This window comes from Spermophilus citellus, assembly GCF_964194105.1.
Source record: "Spermophilus citellus genome assembly, chromosome: 10".
NCBI lineage: Eukaryota > Metazoa > Chordata > Mammalia > Rodentia > Sciuridae > Spermophilus > Spermophilus citellus.
In genome coordinates this window covers 118462412-118479053 of record NC_138197.1, presented here as the reverse complement: position 1 = coordinate 118479053, position 16642 = coordinate 118462412, and the positions used below count along the sequence as shown (strand labels likewise).

Here is a 16642-nt window from a genome sequence, read left to right as displayed (position 1 = left end):
ACTTGGTGGTAAAACTCTATAATGTTCCAGACAGAACTGAACACATATAAGAAAAATTGCCAAATCCCTGTGGGTCTTGGCCAACAGGCATTATTTCTAAGGAATGGTAGGTGGGTTTTCTCCCATTTCAGCATTAAAACTTCTCTCGTTGCTCTAGGTCTCAGTTCTGAGCAGCACTAAGGACTCTTAGTTCCTAACAGTGTTGTGTTTGGGTGGGTGATCGTAACTTAAGCCAGAGAAAAAGTTTGGAGATTCTGGCCATCGTTATAAGAACCACTGGTTTTGGGTCTTGGTGAAAACATGTTTTAGGGATGAGGATAAGAATTCTTGAACTCCATTTTGTAATTGTCCATTATGTCCCCCCATAGAAGATTCTCTGGCTAGAAGCAAAACCAAGCAAAGAAGTGCTTTAAGTGTGTACATGTGAATAACATTTTAGTTCACATCTCCTTATATGACTAAATACAGTGATATTTAAATTGATTCAAGGCTAAAATAAGAACTATAGGAAAATGCATACTGTGAAGGAATCCCTCGTACTCATGTGATTCATCCTATAGATATTTTTTGAGCACCTGCAATATCCTGGGCCCTGTTTTAGACTCTGCAGCTGTCACAGTGTCCTTGCCCTCATAGAGCTTCGATTCTAAATGAAACTCCAAATTCCTTAGCCAATAGCCTTGTTTGTCAGTAAGTGAATGGTATCTCCAAAGCACAGAACTCGGGATATTTGGTCTTGGAATGGTTACTTTGCAATACAGATGACATAATAATAAGAGCAAACAAAGAGTAACTGAAAATAGTAACAGCTAATACTTATGTAGTGCTTATCATGTGCCAGACTAGTATTAAGTGGTTTTATTATATATGAATCCTTTCATCTTTAATCCTATAAGGTAGATAATGTTATTATTCTGTTTCATGAAGCAACAGAGACAAAAGAGACCTCATTTGCACAAGTTCCCATGGCTAGAAAATACACTAATTAGGAATTGAGCTCAGCTCAGGAAGTCTGTGATTTTATAGATGACATCAATGACAAACTTGTGAATTTCTACTTCCCAAACTCTGCCTCTTTCTAGAGGGCAGGGAAAAGAACAAAAAAAGAGAAATATCATCTTTTTCACAAAAATTAAAACAGAACTGTGATAAAAACAGCAGAGGATGATCTCACCATCTGATTGATGTGTTTGTTTTATTTTGTTTTTTTCTAAGAAAAGATGCTACAGGTCAGACACAGGGATTTTCAGGATCCCTTTCCTATTAATGTGTGAGATAGGCAGGTGGGTAGAAATACACTTTATATGATTATATATAATCATATATGTATAATATGATTATATATACATATATAAAAATATATGTATGTGTATATATGTATATATGTGTGTGTAATATATATATATATATATATATATATTACACACACATATATTTTCACATCACCAGACATGGAAGTAACCTAAATGCGGTTTAACCAAGGAATTAACTAAAGACCTGTCCATCTATATGCCTCTCTCAGAAAAACCAATGCCTAAAGCTCTGCTGTAGCTTGATTCATGGCATACAAAGTACAAAAGAATGAGACCTCGTGTTAAAAACAGATGGGTACAGTTAGATAGGAAAAATAAGTACTAGTGTATTGCAGCAGAGCAGCCTGTGTATAGTTTAGAATAATTGATTATATATTTTGTAAAGAATGAGAAGAGAGTGTCAGTTTCCCAGCATGAAGAAAGGATAGAATTTTAAGGGGCTAGAAATACTAATTACCCTGTTTTGATTATCACTGCTGATACCCATGTATTGAATTATCTATCACAAGGTTCCCCATAAATATGTACAATTTTAAAATAGATGCACTTAAAACAATTAAATTAGATGAGTCTACAAAACCTCACTAAGCTAACATCACTGTCTCTCCTTTATTCATAGGAAGTTCATTTGAAGAACGCAAGTAGAGGGAGCGCAGGAAACAAGAACTACAGAATGTAGGAAGAGCCTCCTGAGGAGCCAAGAATGACATGTCACCACAGGATTCCTTGCTCTGCATGAGTTACCTGTTAAACATTGGAACACCTACCAAAAAATAAGGTTGATAGCATTTCAAAGATGGGCATTTCCCCCAAGGAAATATACAAGTAAACATTCCAACATTGTCTTTTGCAGTGATTGTTAAAAGATTTGCACCTTGCAAAAACAGTCCTGGGGTTGATAGATTGCTGTTGATCCTATATCAATCATGTTCTATAGAGAAAAATATATATATCTTAGTCCCTGCCTCTTAAGAGCCACAGATGCATGGATGTTGTTCAGACCCAGCTGCCCTCAGTTCCTTTCTGAATCTTGGCTGCTGCAGCATCCATTCAGCAACCTGGTCTAAGTGGTTTATGAATTGTTTTCTTATTTGCACTTCTTTCTACACAACACAAAATGTTTATTTTACAATGTCTAATAATCTTCTTTGTCTATCCCCATCACTCACCCCTTCATGTCATTTACGTTTGTCTAATTTGGCCTCCTCAAAAGCAGTAGCAAGAAGTCAAAGAGCCCACCGATGTTTAACCTACAAGATTCAATCTGTGGCATTTGTACCAAATATGAATTGGGTGCATTTATTTTAAACAAATAGCTTTATTTTTCCACCTCATGCCACCAAAAAAAAAATATATATATATATATATATATAAGAACGCAAACAGTTGCAACTTTGAGGCCAATCATTTTTAGGTGTATGTTTGAAACAGAAAGTCTCTTAAACTCTCAATGGTTCCTTCGAATGATGAGTTAGTGTGCAACCTGATTAGTAAATTCTCTCTTTTTATTTTTTCCATGTAGAGCACTATGTAAATTTAGCATATCAATAATACAGGATATATCAAACAGTATGTAAAACTTTGTTTTTTAGTACAATGGTGCTATTTTGTAGTTTGTTATATGAAAGAGTCTGGTCAAAACGGTAAAAGGCGAAAGCAAAGCAGGAGGGAAAGCCTGGAGCCAAGGATGGTACCAAGGGGAGGGAAACTGGAAATTCCATCCATTTAGGAAAGAGGGCAAAGTCCCCCAATTATGCCTCCAGAGGAATTTAACATACAAAACACCAATGCAAATTCGACTGGCACGTCCAGAGAGGAAGCCCTGGAATGGAAAAAGCAAAGGCTAGGAATTTTAACAGTCCTGGTTTCTGTTTCTTGCCAAAGAAACAAACATCCAGCTCTGCCACAGACTCACCACTGTGTGACCTTGGGCAAGTCGCTTCACCTCTCTGTGCCTCAGTTTCCTCATCTGCAAAATGGGGGCAATATGTCATCTACCTACCTCAAAGGGGTGGTATGAGGGTCAAAAAGATGAAGCTTCAGATTTTTATCCTGGGTTGGTAGGAGGGCGCAACACCAGAGCCCTTGAATTGCTGGGATATATGGAATTCTACAAACAACCCATTCACAACATGGCTAGAGGGTTATTAACCAAATGTTTTTATGAATACAAGTGAAAAGAGAGAAAGGAAAAGAGAACAGTGGAAAAACAAAAAGATTTCTACCAATGAAAGGGTAATCAATCAATCACTCCGTTTGTTAAGTTCTTAACTAATTTTTCCAAGTGGTTGCCTTCTATCTAGTAGCACCTCTTTAAATGTGACAAATAATATTTTACTCATTTGGAAAAACACACTTTTCTTGCTTCTTAGAAAATATAAGAAAAATGGCCCGAGATTTTAAATATTGAAATAATATCCACTAAAATATCACATAGTTACTTTCTTTAATGGACTTTATTCTTATCCTTAGTTGTATATATACACACGTATTTTATTTTTGTGAAAATATGCTGACTAGAGTTGGTAATTAAGAGACAAAAAATTCCTCCTCAACCTATCTGCTTAGAAGAGTGATTCCGAACTTTCTGTGAATGTCTTACACATTCAACTGAACATTGATATTAAGAAAATCCAAAAATGAGGACAGCTCCCCAAAATGCTCCCTGTCTATAGATCAGGATTTTCCTTTTAGAACAATGAACTATCCAGCATTCATATGTTTTTATCTGCCTTAGATTTTTTGGTGAAAAGCACACAGTTTGAGTATGTCATGTAAATTTTTATCTTTTATGTTCTTGGAAAGTATATATGAAAAACAAAAATGACATCTTTAGGTTTTAGGTTTTTCTTTCTTTCTTTCTACATTTCTTACTGGGTCTCCTCAAGTTTAAGAGGCCAGGAAAAAAAAAGAAAGACTTCCTGAATCTCTGATAATATGCAAAAAGAAGGCCTTATTCAGTGGAGTGTTCCTGTTCAGTCAACTAGCATCTTAACACTCAGTCCTCAGAGTCATTTGAATCAAGCGCCTTGGGGATGTTGAATAAGGCTCTGATCTCTATGGAGAGATGTCAAAAAAAAAAAAAAAAAAACCTATAAATTGGTTTTGCTCTCTGCCTGTTTTTCTAGACATGGATTCTATGGAATGAGATGCTAGACCTAAGCATCTCTCCAAGATGGCTCTTCTGATTTTTATTTCTTGTTCCCAGTTGTATACCTTTTAAAATTGCTGACTCCCAGAAAAACTTCACAGGCAGTCTTCCTCAGATTTATGGGTTTCTTGACATAGTTGGATATGATAATTCTAAGGGTGACTACGACATATTTTATTCATTTAATTCTACATGCAGTCAAAAATATCCCAATAAGGAAAGCTTCAATATGTGATACCACGTCATTTTTAAAAACATTTTCCAATACATAATCCCCTCCAGCTGGATCCTAAATCAACAAATAAAAATTAATTAATTAGGCTAGCCCACCATATTACTTTCAAATGAATTAATTAACACTTGAAGACAAATAGATGTTATTGCTGCAATTCAATTGATTACTGCCACAGAATGGCTCAGGATTGACAGGAAAGAAGCACCTAGAACTTCACAGCTCAAAATTTTACCCACTTTGCTATGGAGTTACATTGCTTTAGTACTTAGAAATGGGGCAATTTTCAGTTGTTTATAAAAAGAATGACAAAAATTGGTAGGATGAGCTTTCAATGGTTAGGTTTATTTCCAATGTAATTGACAGTATTCCACACCTCTGTCAATTTTTGGTTTCTCTTCCCCAAATAGTGTAAAGAATTATTTGACTATTTGAAGATGAGGCAATTTCACTGGACAGGCTAATGCATCTCTCCATCAAAACTCACTCTTCTATTTTAAAAGAAAATCTCATCACCCAGACTGCACACACACATGTACACATGCTCACCCTAAGAGACCAATGGAATACTGAGTGGAAAAAAAATCACTTCCTTGAAAATCTTACTTAAAAATAATGAAAACCAACAAAGCCTCCCTATGAATCCTTCCTTTCCCCTCCCTTAGAACATGGATGTTTGTATAGATGAAAACATCTCCTGCTCTGTGGCTCCAGGGTTTCTGTTACTAGTTTATGGCTTGCAAGAATGCTTAGAATGAAGATGTAGCATATTTTGCTTTCCCATTTATTGTTTGGCCAGCTATGCCAATGTGGTGCTATTGTTTCTTTAAGAAAGTACTTGACTTAAAAAAATGAAAAAAAAGAAAAAAAAAGAAAGCATAGACATATTTTTTTAAAGTATGAAACCAACAATTCTATAGATAGATGGCTTAATAAAATTGCATTAGATCTAGTCACACCACCTTTCAACTTTGTATCACTCACAAGTAAAGTGTTGTTCACCAAATTGTGAGTTTGGGGGTACTGGGGTAGAAGATGGAAATTTTTAAAAGTTACAAGGCTCCATCATTTCGTTGGCTCTCAAACTCAGCAAAATCAGCAATATTTCATCTAATCCAAACACTTTGATCAAGCGCATGGAGTATAAAGGGAAAGAAAAAGAAAGATCTTCTAGGTAAATGGCAGAACTAGAAAGAGTATTCAGTTGCTTTTTGATTTTTTTTTTTTTTGTGTGTGTGTGTGTGTGTGTGTGCTCTGCTCTAAAACAGATATTCAGCAAGTGGAGAAAATAAAAACAAAGAGAAAAAAAAATGCATAGATTCGCCAACTACTAAAAACAGCTTCTGCCACATCTTCCTTGGGTGTTCTTGGGTATGGTCTGTAGAAGATCCTCTCCCTTCTTCAAAGATCTCAAATAGGCAGGAGCTCTCCTAAAACACAATCACTGATCTCATTGGGAAATGTGGGAAAGGACTTCCTTATGAGATGGAGGTCATCTGCTGATTAAGAAAGAGAAGCCTTTATGAGAAATTGTTGAAAGAGATGTTACAATCTGTGAAGATGTTTTTGTTCTCAGTTTCTGATTTTTTTTTTTAACTTTAAACTGTCTTATGAATACCCGAATGTTCCAAATGACTTGGTCCTTTTCTTCTTTTTTCATATTGGAATGAGGGGATGATAAGATTAAACCACATATACTCTTTAAACCATAGGCTAGATAGAAACATATGCTTGACTTATCGAATCCAACTATTTAAAATGTTTTGCTATTTTTAACCTTGAAAGCTGGTCCTAAATTGAGTCTGTTTGGCTGTCCTCATAAGAAAGAGCATTTCCATTCAAATCACATGGATTTCCCATCGATGTTTTCAAAAGGTAAATCTGATCTATGATAGGGCCTCATGTACTTTAAAATACAGTAGAAGAATTAGCAGTCTTCATGAAGCCCCTTCCCTGAAATGATCATAAAGTCCAGGATCTGAGGGGGCGAAAACAAAAAAAATTTTTTGGATTCTTTATTTTTGTTTTTGTTATGTTTTGTTTTCAAGGCTAGTGCTTAATCTTATAGTACATATTTGCTTATTGCTATTTTAATATTCTATAAGACTTTCCTGTTAGGTATTAGAAATTGATACATAGATATCTTTTTGTGTGTAATTTCTATTTAAAAAGAAAAGAAGACACAAAGACTGTCTAAAGCTTTAAGTGCATATGGTACAGGATAAAGTTAATGATTTAGATAAATAAGCCCTATGTGGAACAATTTTTTTTAAGGAAAACTCTCACAGATAAAACAGGCCCAGGAGATTTTGAAACTGTCTTTATTCTTCTCCGTCCTTTTTTTTTTTAAATCTGCCTCAGAATTTTTTAGAGAGCTGATCAAGCTGAAGTCCTAGAATTAAAGGAACCTCTTTTAAAAAAAAACATACACTTCACATGGTCCCACTTAATGTATGATTACATTGATCTTAAACACAGTCCTTCTCTCCCTATTTTCCAAATGTCACTGATATAAACTTTCAAGGGAAACTTAAAAAAAATTAAAAAGAGAGAGAACACAAGAGTCAGAGTGTTCCTGCCCAATTGAAATATGATCTAAGATGGAAATAGAGTTTCTCCTACTTAAAAATCCAATGCTGATTCACCTTCAAAATGACCTTTTACAATCCTTAGAATACTCCTTTGTTCAAATTGCCCAGGCCTACAAGCAAACATTACTCATTTTCTTTTGCCCACAATGCACTAAAAATGTAAAGTAGAAAAAATGAAATTAGAATTCTAAAAATCCCTTCCAAGCCACCCACCGACCCCACTCACAGATTCATAGCAAAGTCACTCTGTTGATCCCTTACTCTGATTTTATTTAGATGTTTATCTTGTACCTGCTGCTAAACACAGTGCAAGAGGGACTCTGAAACCTCCAGCTGTCTGCTCGCATCTCTTCTCTGTGTCTATGTATCATTAAAATGTCTATTCAAAATATCAAAAACTTTAAACATCATGTAGCTTATATTCAGTTCACATAGAAGCCCCAAATAGATGTCAGATCTCTTTTTGCTAAAAGAGTTAATGAACTATGAGAATTGGGATTACATAATGTATTTTGCTTCATGTATTTTTATCACACTTATAGGCCAAATGTGATAAATAAACTTACGGACACTGAATTAATTTTCCCCTGTTTTCTTTGAAACCAGAAAATAATGATTGGTCATTCATTGTATCTGTTTTAGTGAAAAGCATACTTTTATTAAATTAATTCTGATTGCATTTGAAATTATTATTCAATTCATTTATGGCAGAAGAATATCAGTCCTAATGACTTCTAAAAATGTACTAACTGAATCATTATCTTACATTTACTGTTTAATAAGCATATTTTGAAAATGTATGGCTAGAGTGTCATAATAAAATGGTATATCTTTCTTTAGTAATTACATTAAAATTAATCATGTTTGATTAATTTGTTCTTTTGGATAATGTTGGTGTAATGTGTCATTCCTTAAGAGGTCTACCATTATATAGCATTCTTATTAATTAACATCATCACAACAAGTAAACATGAAAACTTACCCAGAAAAATAAAATCAATCATACAACAAAATGGAAATATCTTATAGAACTTATATTTTTTTTAAAAAAAGTATACTTTAAAGGATGTATACAAAGTAAGAGAAAGATAAGATGAATTATATAATATGTGCATCAATAATAAAGTAGGTTGAAGAAACTGGCCCTACTCACTAAGACTCAGCATTGAGTAATAACCCAGGATAGAAAGTTTTTGGCAAATAATTTTCTTGCCAAAATACCTAAACATATCTTATAGAGTACACAATAAAGAGATGGCATTTAATACATGCCCAAACCAAGAGACTATATAAGAATGTGATCTTGCTCAGTATTGAGCTTTTATTTCAATAGATCTTTCTAACTCTTTACTGAATAGACACTGTGGATATCAAACTCACAACAGTATTCGTAGTGATACGAAGTGTAAATGTTTAAAATTTCCCTCTTGTTTAAAAGCACATGATTGATCAATTTTTCTTTTAATAAACTCACCATAAACTATTTGGAAAATAACTCCAATGTGAAAATAGCTCATGAACTTGGTACTTGGTTTTAAAGAAATAATACTGAAGTTTTCTTTACTATTTCCCACATGACCCTGATAACTTCACTCCCCATGATTCCCACCCTCACTTCCTCAAAATTTCTGTGGATCTGCCCTGGACCAATATTCCTCAGGTTCTTTCCTCCAAATGTCTAACTCATGCTTTGTCATTTTATCTCCCATGGCCACAGTCTTCTACCAGCTCTTCTCCACCCTCTGCTCAGGAGAGTATCTTTCTCCCAGCATTCACACTAGGTTAATCTAGTTCCACCCCTGCTAAAGGTTTTGTAGATAAGGAAGTGGGAGGCAACTCAACACAGCAGAAAAGGCATCTAATTCAATGTCAAACATCCATTACTACACATTTTTCAAGGAATTTCTGGCTGCTCACAGGCCCTCCTGTTGCCTTAGTAAGAACTCTCCCCTGCTTTGCAAACCCTCTCAAGAACAACAGTATTTCCTATCCAACATTTCACCACCTCCCTTAGAAAGAACTTGCGAGAAAATTCTATTATGTTCTTCTGCAGAGCAAACTTCCTCTATGACAGCTTTGCCCATGGTGGGGTGGAGGCAGAGCTGACCCACATTTTATTACTGAATGTCCAAAAAGTGTTTTTTTCCAAAACAAAGGAACAATTCCATTCTTAGAAAGAATGTTATCTTCCTCCAAAGTCATTTAGGTCAAATGACTGCCACCGTTAAAAATATTATTTTCTTCCTGTCAGATCTGCATCAGGAATAATTATCAGAAATTGAAAGAGACAATAGTTTAAACAAGGTAAAAATATTTTCCAGGATTTGCCTCCCATCTTATTTGGGCCAGAACATCTACATTAAATGTCTATCACTATTCTAAATACAATGATGGTTAATATTCACTGAGCACTTACTGTGGGTCAGTTGCTGTGCCTAGTGACCTACCCACATTGTCTCATTCATCCTTAAAGAAAAATTTCTATGCATCAGACACGACTATGAACCCTATTTTAAAGACTAGTAATGAATGCCCAAAGACATTATTTACTTTCTGAAGGCAACAGGCAGTCAGAACCAGCTTGAAGACAACAAAACCTGTGTTTTTATTCTTCACCATCCACGTCCCAATCCTGACTTGAAAACAGCTCAGTGCACAGATCAATACATTCTCATTCAAATTTTGTTTTACATGTTACAGGCAGAAATACAGCTAGTTATATCTTTGAGTGATAAATCACATTTGAGTATGGCATTATCAAGATAAATAAGCATTTCTGTACATGACCAGTGTTATCTACCCTGGCTTTAAACATTGCTGGCTATCATTCCTCCACTCAACCACACTATAATATCAGTCCTGACAATGCTTCACACAGAGTATGTAACATCCAAGGGTAAACCAATCTCCAGACTCCTTGGGGAGGAAGGTTATGTCTTGTGCTCTTACACAATTCAGAAATAAACATTTTTCACATGAGTCAAACTGAAGCCGATCATAAAGAATCTTATCAAGGGCTCCGGCAATAATCCATCTACTTTTTTCCCTTGACAACTTATCACAGTCAGTGTAGTCTCAAGGGGAAAGGTTGAATCAGAGCTGCTGGAAGAAAAGGAAAAAAAAAGTGCCCTTGAAGCTTGGAACTTCACGAGACCACGCTCCAATGAACTTGTCCTCCAAAACAGCCTGTTAGACCACATTACAGGGTCCCAGTAGGAACAGTGCTGGTCCTAGATGGCATTTTGAAAACACATAGGGATACCTGGGGTTGTCACAATGATTGGGGAAAGTGTTACTGGCATTTATTAGGCAGAGGCCAGGCCTTTAGAATTTTCATGTAGGTGATAACCCTATTTATAATCATTAAGTGTAGAATATAACTCCAATTTATTTTAAAACTCAAAGTATTTTTCTAAGATTTTAACACAAACTGGATTGCCACATAGACCGAGGGAAGGTTTTAGGTCTTTTGTTTGGAACTTTACCAAATGTTGTCGCCATTTTAGAAAATCCGAACCAACAGTGGCAATGTTGATTGTGCTATCTGAAACTCTTCAGTCTGTACCTAGCAGTCTGCACAGGCAGTTTTCACATTCGCGATTCCCCACAAGGGTGTAAACATCTGACAACTTCATTATGTTTTCTAGTAGAGTTGTGTCTGAGCATTTCTATCTTGTGATGCATGCTTTTTTATTACAAACTCTTTTCCTTTAATTTCTCCTTTATATTACAATCCAAGCACGGCTCTGATTTGTCAGGGTTGTTAAAATTGTGTATTTCAATGTAATCTATGAATCTCACTTTGGAAATTAAAATGTCTGTCACAAAATGTTCATTATAAAAAGTGGAGCTTTGGATCTGACAGGGCTGAATCACTAGGATATCAATTTTGACGCTCCCTGGGTCACAATGACAGATAGATGGCCGAGCTTTTGCTCCCTTAGTCATGAGGAATCCTAAGTACAGAACTGAACTAAAAACTGGCCTCTTCCTCAACTGTTTATGGATAGAGATTAAGCCTCTTTGGGATCCAATAAAGGATAATGGTTATGGTTAATACAACATCTGGTTTCTAAATGTTCTTTCCTTTACCCTATGATGGGATTAGATGACTTTGAAAAGAATAAAGCAATCACTAAAAACAGAAACAGATGTAAATTACACTTGAGACAATTGCAGCCGTACATCAGAAGTAACATTTGACCTTGGATTTTAAGTAAGGTAGGAAATGTGGCCTGGCAAGAAGGTTTCTCTTTTTAGTTAGAGAGGAAGAGAATTAAAGATGGAGTAATTGTCCTATAATTTCCTAACTCTACTTATTTCACTCAGTGGCTCCTGCCTAGCCCCCAGCTCATTCAAATGGAAATGAGGAGGGGGTCATAGACCTTAGTTATGTCGACTTCTCTATTTAAGTGCTGTGGCTGAACCTAACATTCTACCCCACACTGTTCTTCCCAACCCAAATATCTAAAAGGTAAAAGTGGGAGGGGTTGTTCCCTGAGAAATTGAAAGAGACAATAGTTTAAACAAGGTAAAAATATTTGCCAGGATTTGTTTCCTATCTTATTTGGCCCAGAACTTCTACTTCAGCCACCCTTATATAATGTAAAATGCACCAAAGTACCAAAGTTCTCTTTGTATTTATTCTGGATCTCTCTACTTTAAGAGTCATTTGGAAATACAAACAACCCCAACCCTCTCCAATAGGCCAAATTGACTCTTCTAGATTGTTAATATAGAAAAGTCTCTTTTGGTATCACTAGACCCTGCAGCTATAGTAAAAGCTATAGTAAAATTCACTATAGATTTATGCAAAATGTGCTGGTTGTTAACCTGTCTGCTTTTATACCTGTTTCCCAACATTCCCTTGATCTGCTCTATTTTACAGGGAACTACATTTCACAGCATCTATGTTTTCTGGTCTCTGGGTGAATTTGTCCAAAGGAGACATAGCAAAAGGTTGAGGATAAGAGGAAGGAAGAAGCCAGGGTATCCCCCCTGCCTTTTCCCTCTGCTTCAAGTAGCATCTTTTAGCAATATGTGCAACTCCTCCCTCCATGGTCCCTGTCCTCCAGCCCAAGAAGCATCTCATGCCTCCTGATGGACCTAGGCCTATCTACTGGTTTTTCCCACTGGGAATTCATCTCCTTTCTGTGTTTCTCTAGCCCTAGGCATAGTGATTTCCTGATACTGATATTCTCTGGGTGGGCTCCTCTCCCTTATTCAGCTACTCGTCTCTTTATCACCTACATTAAATCCTCTCTGTGTTAATATACAGGGGTTATATTAACCCTAAGCAATACAAATAGGAACAAGATAGCAGTTAGAAACATGGGTGCAGAAACCTGGCAGATGTGAGTTTGTGTCATGGCTCTGGCATTTCTAGCTGGTTGCTTTGGACAAATTAAAATGACTTCTATGAAGATCAGTAATATCTGTCTTATATTAATAGGAGGATTAAACATTATCATGCCACAGTTCCTAAACACCTAAATTTCTCAAAATAGTGAAATTTCAAAAACTAAAAGTAAAAATTGGGTGAAATGGACATCGGATGGCAAAATCTGTATTTAGCTAAAATAAGGCCATAAAAAAATAATCATCTATCACCAACATTTGTCATTAAAAAAAAGGAATTTCAAAAAACATGGCATGGATATGAGGAGGCATTTCTTTTAATGGAATAAATAAAGCTGTATGGAAAACTCATTACACTGGCTTCATTCTTTTCATCTTTTTGATTTCTCTGTGGCTAGATGAAAATACCAGCACAGTCTAGCACTATCTGTTCATTAGGTCTTGCTCGTGTAGTTTATTATCATTGTTTTTATTCTCATCACTACGGCTAATACTATTGTTGTTAAGAATGAGCACTCTAAGAATCTAACATTCCCAAGGTAGAATTCTCTCCACTGACTCCTGGTCTCAGCTTTCTAACACTAACCAAGTTACCACCTTTTTCCCTAATCCAAGAGAATCTCACTTAGGAAAATACTGGTGCAAATCCTTACACCATGAAACAAATATAAAATTTCAAGTATAGCATTTTCTTTCTGGGTCGGAGTAATTCTTTATCTTCACCCAGCCCTTCCCAACCTAGCCATCAGAGCTATACATTTCCCACATTATAATTTTTAGTGACTTATTTAATACTTCCAGGCTATCTCTATATAATACCAAAGTAATTCCTCATCAAAATAAAGAATTTTAAAAAAATGCTTGTCACTATGCATCAAACACCAATAATTTTTTCAACCATTTTGCCAGATTCATCAGCATATAATTGTAGCTATTCTTTTTTCTAATACCAATTAATTTTATTAGCTTAAAAATTAATTGAAACATAATAAAATAATTACCATTCATTTACAAAACTCTTTGCTATTCAGTCAACTAATATTTATTGAGCACCTCCTATTTTTCAAGTCCAAAAAACATGTCTGCTACCATACAGAATTCTGAAAACTATTCTTTTAGATAGTATTTTTTCATCAAACAGATATTAGGGAACATGTCATCTATTGTTCACATGTAGTTATTTTTTTTACTTTTAGCCATATTTATTCCACATCATAGTCTAAGATATCACTCTTATTGTTAGCAGTCTATTAAATAGTCTCTTACTTCTCAATCTTTTTAATTTTTCATATGTCAAATAATAGAAATATCCCTGGAATGGCAAACTCCAATTCCCTGAAAGAGAAGTGAACATATTTTCAAGTCCTTTGTAAGCCGGGAAGATTTCTTTTTACTCTTTCAAGTTGTGTGTAACCTTTTTTCCAAATCTTCTTTGGAGACACTCCTATACAACCCAGGGTGTGTCAGTCAACTAGAAAAGCAATTTGAAAATCTCTAAGATTGATTTTTGAAAATGCAGTATGCACAGAAACAGACTTCAGATGCTGTCCAAGCAGGAGCTGTAACTGTACTTTTGTGGAAGATGCCTTATGGGGGCTTGCTAAAGGGCCATCGTATGGCAATCATCATTCCTTTAAAAAGAATAAAAAAAAACATTCTATGCTGTATCCTTGTATGACCATTCACAAGAATTTTGAGTATGGACTTGTATTCCCCAGTAAGAGTCCATAGCAAGCTAAAGCAGCCAGATAAGGTAAGGAAGATCAGTCAGTGAAAGATTTTCTTAGTGTCTTTTGGCTTGTTCATGCCCTCCAAGGTTTGTTTGTACATTAGCAAGACAACTCTCAAAGTCATACTGATAATACCCTACTATTTGCAAGTAGACACTTGAACAGCAAAGAACCACACACTCCTGGATCCTTGCATTGCCTCTACCAGAGAAGCAAATGAATGTGGGAAGGCAGATGTGAGTGGACGTGCACATGATAGTTCCATGTGCACTGGGTCATGATGCCGTCTCAGAAAATGTGATCTCTGTCCCAAGAGCAGGGGGAGAAAGAAAACAAGGCTTCCTGAAGAAGCAACCCAGATAAAGCCACTTGGAGCTATTCTTCCAGTAGTTTAATGGATTACACACAACCATGCACACTTTCTCACTGGGCCCCCTTGGGACAATGCTACATAGTTCAGAGACATGTAGACAGGATTAGGGGTGAAGTCTGTGAACCATGGAATGCAATTTTCCTCTCCATGAAACTAACTGGCCCTTCTTGGGATCAAACCCATGACCTTGGGCTCCTTAGCACTCTATTCCAACCATGCCCAAAACAAATACAGGTTTGAAGCCAGAGGAGCTTCAAACCACACATAAGAATGTAATCAATGGAGCCACAGGGAAACACATAAAGTAAACACTTTCTATATAGGCGAAAAAGAACGGAAGATTTGGAAAGAACCTACATTCTCTAAATCCCTTAGTCATCTGAAGGCTTACTGGAAATTTCCACTTGGACATCTTTCAACACTTTGACTTTAGTCCATTTTCTTCTCACAGTCCCTACCTCTAAAAGCAATTTGCTATTTAGAACTTTTCATCTACAGTGCCCTCACCCAGTAGACCAAGACAGAGTTGTTCTTAGCAACTCATTCGAGCCTCCAAAGCACATTTAGATCAAAACAATGTCCACTGAAGCCATTGTTCAAACAATCTCTTATATCTCTCGCCCTGCCTATCCCCAAAGGCCTTATCACAATCCAACTTTGCTACCTTCTGGAAAGTTGTAATAGCTTCCTACCAGTCCTCTCTCCAATTTACTTTCATACGACGTTCTTAAAATTCTGCTTCACACACCTCAAAAAACTTCAGTGGCTACTATCTCAACCTGATATCTTAGTTTTTCTCAATAATTATTACAACCAAACTACCTACATGCATCTTACCTTTGCTTGACATTAGTCCTTTCTTCCCTTCCAAACATTCAAAGTTTTTCTATCATTTAAGACATAGTCACGCTCCAATTCTATTTTTCTAGGCTACTTCAAAGCCTGTGGGTCTTTCTTTCTATTGTCCTTCTAAATTCTGCAACTATAATTTCATTCTTTAGGAGTCTAGTTCTCCTCGAATCTATTGTTAGGTTCTCTTCTGTATAATTCTTCTCTCCCATTTATACTGAACATTCTTGGAAGATATAAATTGATTTTTATCTCATGGGAATTTACTGAGTCTTAATGTATGAGAGGCACTATTCTGGGAATATAATCATAAAGGAAATCAGATTTACTTGTAATGGAGAGATGAACAATAAAAATACACATGAACAAGGCACTTGCAAATAGAAAAATAAATAAAATAATAGGGTCATATAATAAAACATAAATTGCTACTACAAATTCACCTATTATCTGGGGCCAGGCAGTCTAATGTGGGAAATCAAACTTTTACAAAGTTAAATTTTGTAAAACAATTTTGTCTTGATTTACCTTTTCCACTAACATCCCCTCCCTTACAAATACCATCCTATTATTGTAGTCTTCTTCTACATGCTAGATTTATTTCCTCTTTTGAAATTCAATCATTATAATCTACTGACTAAAAATCACTTCCACCTCTACCTGTACTGTCTAACAAACCAGCTATTGAACTCTCAATATACTATAATTTTAAGATACATACTGGATTTCAAAGGTCTGACAGAAAAATAATATAATTAATATTTGCACATTGATTAAGCACGTGAATGATAATATTGTAGCTGTAATAAATTTAAAAAAACATCATTAAAATTAGTCTACTCTGTTTCTTTTCACTTTTTTATGGTAGCTACTAGTGAAGTTTAAACTGCACATGGCTAATATGAGTGGCTCTCATATTGCTATTGGACAGTGCTAACCCAGGGTCCTACCAACCATTCAGATGTGGAGCACTTCCAGCATAACAGGATTCGACTTGGTACGTAACCTCTCATAGTGTCAGTACTTCAACACAGTGACACTGCAT

The 16642-nt window shown here is 35.7% G+C and overlaps 1 protein-coding gene across 1 annotated transcript in view; it reads left to right on the top strand.

Moving 5' to 3' along the window:
* Nucleotides 1-8159, top strand: part of IGF1 (insulin like growth factor 1) — a 75378-nt gene extending 67219 nt beyond the window's left edge. Inside the window, exon 4 of the mRNA XM_081311226.1 lies at nt 1933-8159. Within this exon, the coding sequence (XP_081167352.1) occupies nt 1933-1992 (60 nt within the window). The 3' untranslated portion in view covers nt 1993-8159. The remainder of the gene's footprint in view (nt 1-1932) is intronic.
* Nucleotides 8160-16642: the final 8483 nt, after the last annotated feature.